Here is a 9,641-nt window from a genome sequence, read left to right as displayed (position 1 = left end):
AACTGCTTAAACTAATAGTGTGACTTTAACAGACATCTATATTTACACACTACTTTTGCACCTTTATTTCTGAGATTGTAGTAATTTTCAGTGGTGTACTTAAAATCTTAAAATATGCAAATCCACCATAAAAGTATTACATTTTGGGGCAGTTTCCCGGACAGGGATTAGACCAGTCGTAGACTAAAATAAATGTAAGAGCTGTTCAAACTGAAAACAACTTGCATTGACATATCTTAAAATACATCAGTATCCTTTGTTTTGCCTCAAAATGCACGCCAGTAATGTTTTTAATAAGGCATGTATATATTTCCTTTATTAAACTAAGGACTAGTCCTGGCTTATATGTAAAAGAGCATGTTTGGCATTTTTTAAAGCACCAGAGGTTTAAAAACATAAAGCTTACATTTCAATGTTGTTAATATTAATTTACTCAGAAACATATTGATATATTTTGGAGGTACATAGATGTCGTTACCATGTGTTGAATATGAACACACCGCTGCACTTCATTTACATTAAACTCCATGGAGTCTGTTCTTCCTTATTGACTTCCTAAAGACTTTAATTAAAATGTACAGGCTTTTTATTTCTTAAATAGTTAAGATGTTTTGTGTAACATTTAATTTTACAACTTGTCCTTGTAGAACAGAGAAAGAAAACCACAAAGCGTTCAAAGATAAAGATCATAACAAAAACTACAGAATCAAAGAATTTAGTATATATACTTTATATTCTTTTTGCCTTTACATTTATTTTCATTTTAATGGTTTAAATTTTGTTTATTAAGTACCATTATTTTCATTTTTTAAATTTCTTTCTTCATGCATTTGCCTTTCAATTCAGTCTGCTACGATCCATCTCAGTCACAGCCATACTCAGTGCACATGCACACTTGACTACAGCTATATTTAGTGTACACTATCCTCTCTAATGTTAAATATAAACCAGCAGCCCTGCATTGCCAATCTCTCTTGTTGTGAGTTTTGCTCTGAGCGGCTTCACACACAGCGTGCATTTCAAGGCTGCTTGCATAAACACGATCAAAATCATCTGGGGTTAAAAGAAAACATTGTTTCCCTTGAAGCTCACTTTCACCATCAAAGCATCGCTGACAGCTCAACCTGACTGAATGTCCTCATATATCCTCCTACTTGGGAAATCTTTTTTGTGAATAACACTGGCGCCATCTGCTGTCTGAACTTGCTTTTGCAGCTCGAGTGAGCCATGAACCACGTGATCATCCAAGATGATGTCACATCAAGTCTTTTGGCAGCTTCATCATCTTCTGTAGGCAATCGGGATGCTGGGAATCCAGGCAGATGAAATATTACAGGAGCATTACCTGTACATTTGTTTCTGATCTGAAGCTAAACATATCTTCATTTTGAAGAGGGAAAATACACTATAACCACGAGGTGACCCAGGAACATTGTATTATTTACAACATTAATACTGTAGCACACACTGTCATGAAAAGGTAAAACTCAGACAGGCCTTTAAATGTATGGTTTAATAGATTAACACTGGGATTGCTAATATGAATGTGAAAATTAAAACGGTACATAAATGTCAGTTTTAATAAACTTAAAAAAATATTATCTTGCTATTAAACTGATTTATCCAATGCCTTTGTCATCTGCTTACTGTGATATCAAAAGAAATACTTTCATTCAGACATCAGGAGGGTCAAGTCAGGTGTCGAAGTGGGATATTGGCTCTCTATCTGACCCACATGTTATATCCACTCAGAGAGCGTGAAGTGTTTGGGCCTTTACTATCCGTTACATTACATGAAGGGAAACCACAGATACAGCTTTTCCCTGAAGCTCAAAGCCATTTGGAAAAAGCTGTAGTGCTCTGCGGAGCACAACATTGGAACTGAAACCATGACGGACCGAGATTGGATGGATGAACCCGTTTAAGGGCGGTGAGACAGCAACATAGGTGAAGGGATAGGTTAGATTTAGTCCAGTCAACAAAGTTAAAATAATGAAAGAACAGAACAGGAGAGAGAATCACAATATAAATAAATGCATGTATCATCTGTAATGTGATATGCAAGTCTTATGGGAGACGATGCATTAACACTACATGTAACCTCTGTGCTTAATAAAGTCATGCTGACTGACTATCTGCCATGCTCACCAGGTGCCACTCATTACGCGAATTGATCGATATTCTGCCAAGCTAATGACCTCACTGTATCTGACGGAGATCAATATCATATTTAGAACTCAGGTTGCATTTAGTAAAGATTTTCTAATACATTCTCCCTTTGCAGGGTTTGAAAAATAGATGACAATATAATTGATAGAGATACACTGATAAACTGAGAGAGAAAAAGAGTCCCAGCTGGTGTCAGACAACAAACATTATTCACAAGAGGAAGTATTAAATTACTTGAAATGTTTGCTAAGGTCACAATAAAAAACACATTTCCAATCAACAAGATCCCTTCATCTCTTTCCGTTTGATGTTCACAGTCATCCTATTTTGATCTTCATCCTCTTGGTCTTTATCAAATTGCTTCCAATTGCTAAATCATTTTAAAATGCACCAGTGGTTGCATGTTTAATTGGCACTCTTGACTACATACACAGAATACTGTACATAAGTTACAGTCATACCGAGCCCCTAAGGTGACATTGGAGTAAAAAATCTAAAGTTTAGTTTCGCGTGCGCACACAAAACTAAAGTATTTAATTTTTGCTCCATGTCCCCTTAGGGGCCCCATATACCACACTGTCAATGTTTACTTGGCTTAAATCCTAGTGGAGGTTATATTTTTTATATAAATTGTCATTTTTGCTAAATATATAATTAAATACATTTATTCATAAATAAATCAAAATTGTTTTATTTTTTGTTTTAAATTAATTTAATTATTGTAATAATTGTAATTTTTGCTAAATATATAGTATAAATTGCATTTATTCATAAATATTTCAATTTTGTTTTGTTAATAAAATAAAATAATGTAATAGATGAAATTTTTAAGAAAGCTTGTTGGGTATCCTATAGCTGTCGCTGATTTATTGACAGAAAAAAATCTATACTGGGTGAAAAATAACAGTTTTGCTGTCACTTTTGTAAAGCAGCCAGACGTTTGATTAAATAAAAAATGATTGGCAAATACCTTATGAAAACCTTATCACAGTGATTTTTTTGCATTATATTTCTCAACAGTTTTTTGTCCCTTTAGCTGTTTAAAATATTTATGGAAGAGCAAACGTGTGAGAGGAGGGACATTTGTCATCTATTAGCTGGCAGCAGGAAATGTAAGTTTATAGTAATGGTAGTCATGCGAATGGCATCTCAACTATCACTGTGGTTAAATGCAGGAAAAGTTAAAACGTTTTTTGTTTTTTGAAAAATTTTCACAAGTTTCACAAAATGCCTTCCAGGAAAATGTTCTTCTAAAAAATATATAAACATACAAATATATCAAATGAAAGAACAAACCCTCTGCTTTCAAACAAACAATGAACAAACAAACAAAATGGGGGAAAAAAACGTTTCATCCAATCTATATTTTTTCTTTGCTTATAAACTCTTAAATATGTTTTTTTTTCTTCACAAATACACAATTTTGAGCAAAAAGCTGAAATAATTGCATTTTTTTGAAGGAATTTAGTTAGAGATCAGAATCAGAATGATTATCAAAACATACACAGAGTTTAAAATTAGTAAATAAAGTTTTGGCTTCAGTTTTTTATAAATTGGGTAATCCAGGGCCATCTAGTGGATAATTGCAGTATTACAGATTAACATAAAAACTCATCTGGAACACGTTTTTTTTCATGCAAATATTTTCTCTTAATTGACGAGATAACTCATCAATGGCAGGGAAAGAGTTAAGACCTAGAACAGTAAAATGTAGACTTTTTAAGACCCTACCTGCACCAAAGGGTTCCTTTATTAGAACAGTTAATTAGGAACACCTGCACCTGCATCAGCCAATGAAGTAGCAACAGTGCAAAAAATCATGCAGATAGGACACATTTATCAAACTAAACTACTGACTTTATCTTTTGATTTATTTATGCACTCTTGTTACTCTATGTATTGTGTGCATTGACAATGTTTAGTTTTATTTTTTCTGTTGAAATTTTTTTCTCTGTGCTTTATTTTCGTTTGACTTCTACACTTTGATGAATGACTTCTATCTCTGCTCTCGCTTGCTGGAGTCAATTTGTGGATCTGCTAAATCAACAAATGTAAAGAATTTTGCATTAAGCATTCTACTTTAGTTTTTCTTTCCTTTGAATATGTCTGTCTTTGATCTGCTCCTGACCTTTATTCCTCAAACCATTTATGTTGTAAGAGTTCTTCTGGATGGAACACACTCCAGGCACCGATCTAACATGCTCTGTATTCACAAGTGTAGACAAGAGCATTGATTAGACAATTAGGTTTTGTCTTTTATATTTATATATACCTCTGAAATATATACAAATGCAAGCGCGGCTTCACACGCATAAGTGGCCCGTGCTTTTATGAGTGCCCATGTTAACAACTGTATGCATGTTGCGATTTACACAAATATCATTAACGGCAATGTTCTCCGTTCCCACAGCACTCCATCTAGCACTGACCACAGTAACATGTACTCCATTATGAATCGGAATAAGACTGCTGTGATTGGGCATGGGGCTGAAACATTGGGATAGGATGGATGTGTCTGCATGTATGGTGCTGTGCTAGATGTTTGTTGTAAGATGCCAGTAAGACCTGATAGCAGCTGTTCCCGCTCAGTTGATCTTGATTTCTCTTCCGCTGTCATGAGAAGCCTCTCTTCATGTTGTTGGTTTCTTTCCAATTGTTTCATCCAATCATTTTGAGGCTCTTGCATCCTCTCCAAAAATGACTGCTGTTCTGTTGATCACACATGTATTGCTTTTTCATAATGGGAAGTCATTCTTAATGTAGGTCCTACAAAGACACAGAATTGCATTATTCTTTCATTATTATACTTGGATTCAGTCCAGTGAGAGTAAACAACCTAAATAAAAAAATAGCATTTTACACTACTTTTATAAGCAGTTTTGGCATATGAGATGAATAGAATATAGGGTATTGATTCTATAGAAAACCGTTGGAGTACAATCTAAACTTGCACATCATTTGTTCTCTAGCCTGTGCCCTAATCTCTTATAACTTTTACTTGGAAATATGTACTGTGAATATTGTTGGCTGTACAGACACATTGGCTGTAATGTTCCACATATGTATGTTAATATTATAAGTGAAAATTTATACATACTTTTTCATGACCCTTGGGATGTGGTTTTCTCGTGCAAATTTGATGTGGTTTTGGTTGAAGATGCTGAAAAATCTTCATTAAAGTTGTTCTCTGTGCTTTCTTCAGAAGAAAAATCTTCCCAAAGTAAAAAGTTTAAGAATGTACTGTATATTTTATAAACCATACATTCTTAGCATCTACAATGTATAAGCAGACTTTTTAGACTAAAAAACAAACTGACTACAAAAACAGCTGTTGACATGACATGAGACATAAGATATAAGCCGTAGTACCATGTCAGTGTGCTGCGCATGCCCGCATGGAATCTTTGCATCCGATTGAGAAATCAATAGGATTCATGCGTTTACATGCATACTTTTCTCCTGACGATCAGATCACAGATCAAACTACACCACCCCTTTCAATATGTAAGTGGATACAATCAGGTTCCTGTGTCAGAAAAAGATGGGTAAGACCATTTTTTGCACACCCTTTGGGTTATTTGAATGTAATCGACTGCCTTTTGGTTTGTGCAATTCCCCAAGCACATTTAAACGACTGATGGAACACATGTTTAGGGATCAGCTGTTTCAAACATTGTTATATTTGACACAGTAGTTGAGAGATTGAAAATAGTTTTTAGTGGGTATTTCTGGTCCTGGAGGGTCACTGTCCTATAAAGTTTAGCAGGTAAAAAGTAACCAGATTTGAAAAGGATCTGCATTAACAATCAGGCCATTGAGAGAACAACACGAAAACAACACAAACACATATTTTTTCTAATTTATTTGCACAATACTCAAATAATATTCTGAATATTATCAAATACTGAAAATAATGTGTTTTTACACACAATGAAAAGAACACGTTGGTTCATTTTAGTTTCATTTACATGTCTAAATTACAAAAACCATGTCTATATAAGAGATCAACTCCTTTAAAAAGAGATACAAAAACAAATAGTAACCGTAAATGTGTTACTCACAATGCAGCTATGGTTAAAATCATTTTCATATTCATATGACAATTAAAACCAGTAGAAAGGATATGAAATGGCAGTATATGTTTCTATACACACATTAAAGAGAACAGGAGAAAATCTTTCCTCTGTGGTTCCTTCAGAATATCAATACTGTCAAACTTTAAAAAGATGCTTTGTGCAAATGTCTGTATTTCTATTTCAAACAGACAGCTTAAATATTAGTGTTCTCCAGATTAAAGAATCTCCCAATGCTAAAAATAGTGCTTAAAAATAACAAGAGTAACTAAAGACTGCAGCAGCCCACATTAAATAAACTAATCATAAAATCAATACAAACAGAGTTAATGGAAAATAAGAGTAACAGTTCTGAAAGACACTAAAACAAAATGTTTACTCTCTGAGAAATGTAACAATATTGCAGTTTCCTCTTGACTTTAAAATAACACCACAGCAAAATCACCCACACAAATGAATACTGATGCTTTCATATAAAAAAGCACACAAAATCACAGGTAAAGCTGCTATAAACACTGTTTGTCAATATGTACTGTATAAACAGGAGATCTTTGTAAAGGGACTTAAAGCAGGAGATTTACCACAGATATTCACAAACACTCAATAGGATGAGATCACAAATCATTTTTTGTTCTCATCCTAACAATCAGCTTTTTATGAGCCCTTGTTAGTTGGCAGTGACTGGACCCTGTATTCAGAGCATACATACTAACACAATCTCTGTGTAGATGCACAGAAGCACACATGACCACATACACTCACCTAAAGGATTATTAGCAACGCCTATTCAATTTCTCATTAATGCAATTATCTAATCAACCAATCACATGGCAGTTGCTTCAATGCATTTAGGGGTGTGGTCCTGGTCAAGACAATCTCTTGAACTTCAAAATGGGAAAGAAATTTGATTTAAGCAATTTTGAGCGTGGCATGGTTGTTGGTGCCAGACGGGCTGGTCTGAGTATTTCACAATCTGCTCAGTTACTGGGATTTTCACGCACCACCATTTCTAGGGTTTACAAAGAATGGTGTGAAAAGGGAAAAACATCCAGTATGCGGCAGTCCTGTGGGCGAAAATGCCTTGTTGATGCTAGAGGTCAGAGGAGAATGAGCCGACTGATTCAAGCTGATAGAAGAGCAACTTTGACTGAAATAACCACTCGTTACAACCGAGGTATGCAGCAAAGCATTTGTGAAGCCACAACACGCACAACCTTGAGGTGGATGGGCTACAACAGCAGAAGACCACACCAGGTACCACTCATCTCCACTACAATTTGCACGAGTTCACCAAAATTGGACAGATGAAGACTGGAAAAATGTTGCCTGGTCTGATGAGTCTCGGTTTCTGTTGAGACATTCAGATGGTAGAGTCAGAATTTGTCGTAAACAGAATGAGAACATGGATCCATCATGCCTTGTTACCACTGTGCAGGCTGCTGTAATGGTGTGGGGGATATTTTCTTGACACACTTTAAGCCCCTTAGTGCCAAGTGGGCATCGTTTAAGTGCCATGGCCTACCTGAGCATTGTTTCTGACCATGTCCATCCCTTTATGACCACCATGTACTCATCCTCTGATGGCTACTTCCACCAGGATAATGCATCATGTCACAAAGCTCGAATCATTCTTAAATTGGTTTCTTGAACATGACAATGAGTTCACTGTACTAAAATGACCCCCACAGTCACCAGATCTCAACCCAATAGAGCATCTTTGGGATGTGGTGGAACGGGAGCTTCGTGCCCTGGATGTGCATACCCAACTGCAAGACGCTATCCTATCAATATGGGTCAACATTTCTAAAGAATCTTGTTGAATCAATGCCATGTAGAATTAAGGCAGTTCTGAAGGCGAAAGGGGGTCAAACACAGTATTAGTATGGTGTTCCTAATAATCCTTTAGGTGAGTGTACTAACCCTATTCACACTCTCGCGCACACAAACCCACATACATGGGACTAAAACCATTTAAAGGGCCTTTAAAAGCATATATCACTTTCATATAAATCTATGTTACCTGTTACCTCGCAACCTGATTTCCCATTAGATTGTACCCACACAAACTGTTTGTTCAAATTGACACACTGTGACATGTGTTTTATCCCCAAAACACATTCTCAATTCATCCACTTTTAGTAAATCCAAGTCAATTTTCTTTATCACAAAGTGTGCATGTTATTAAAAATAAAAAGACTTGCCTTTTTTCCACAGCTCCAATATAATCATTCTGCAACATAAATGTAACTCCTCCCACATGTGCATTAACCCCTCCCACTCATTGCGAAATTCTGTACAACACACAAACACACCTGTTGCACAAAAACTCATTTGACTTCACTTCATGAATCCCATTCTATAATATTGTACATAGAACAATTACTGACACTGAAAATTTCACAGAAATAATAATAATAATAATGAACTATAATTCAAGCAAAGTGCGACTGAAGCTGTACGTGCCTGTACAGTTCCTACCACACACTTACTGCTTACCATAAAATAAAAGACAGTGCTTGTTTTTACTGCCAGATTAACAAAAATGATGAGCAACAATACTTTGACACAGGCTTCCAAATCAACAACAAGGACAAATTTCCACAGGAAAATCCATTAGTCTGTTTCACTCCCTCATTTGTAATGTTTAGTGTGCAGGAGGGGCTTCTGGAATGGCAGTTCACACAGGTTTGCTGTAGCTGAAGATTCCCACTGGAAAGTGCTTAACGTGCGTCGGCCACTGTGCTGCTAGCTGGAAAAACTTCACGTCATGCCACTCCACGCCATCAATTGAAACTGCAAATGAACAAAGCAACTTTAGCACATTGCGGTTTGGATTAAACATAATCAGTGCCTTATTCATATGTTTTTCTTATTTATACGTTCATTTTACTCTTTCCCCAAGTTATCTCATCAATTAAGATAAAAAATTTGCATTAAAACGTGTTCCTGATGAAGTTTTATGTAAATCTGTAATTCCGCGATTATCCACTAGATTTTTTAAAAACTGAAGCCAAAACGTTATCTACTAATTTTAAACTCTGTTTATGTCTTGATAATCATTCTATCATTCATAATACCCCACGGTTTGGTTTGGTTTAGTTTGGTTCGGGTCAGCTTACTTTTGGGAGCTTTTCCATTAGGTGCAGTACGTGGTACCCGATACTCCCACTGCGAAGTGATACCAAACTCAATGGAACAGCTAACCACGCCAAAGTGAGGTGAGCTGACCCGACCCAAACTAAACTAAACCGTGGGGTACTATGCAATGGAAAAGCACCAAAAGTGAGTAACAAAATGGAACTCCACATGTTTTCATTTCATTTTTCCATGGAAAAATGGAAACTCTGGTTTTTCCATTAATTAATTTAAAAATTTTGTTAGCGGGTCACTGAAATGGCT

At 35.8% G+C, this 9,641-nt stretch overlaps 1 protein-coding gene across 2 annotated transcripts in view; it reads right to left on the bottom strand.

Moving 5' to 3' along the window:
- Positions 1 to 7,157: 7,157 nt before the first annotated feature.
- Positions 7,158 to 9,641, bottom strand: part of LOC141359285 (phosphofurin acidic cluster sorting protein 2-like) — a 53,298-nt gene continuing 50,814 nt past the window's right edge. For both annotated transcript variants that reach the window (XM_073861459.1, XM_073861460.1), the window contains one exon: positions 7,158 to 9,035. In XM_073861459.1, coding sequence (XP_073717560.1) covers positions 8,920 to 9,035 — 116 coding nt within the window. In that variant the 3' untranslated portion in view covers positions 7,158 to 8,919. The remainder of the gene's footprint in view (positions 9,036 to 9,641) is intronic.

The sequence above is a fragment of the Misgurnus anguillicaudatus genome, chromosome 23 (genome assembly GCF_027580225.2).
Source record: "Misgurnus anguillicaudatus chromosome 23, ASM2758022v2, whole genome shotgun sequence".
NCBI classification, from domain to species: Eukaryota; Metazoa; Chordata; class Actinopteri; order Cypriniformes; family Cobitidae; genus Misgurnus; species Misgurnus anguillicaudatus.
The sequence above is the reverse complement of the archived record's forward strand: the minus strand, read 5'-3'. Positions and strand labels throughout refer to the sequence as shown.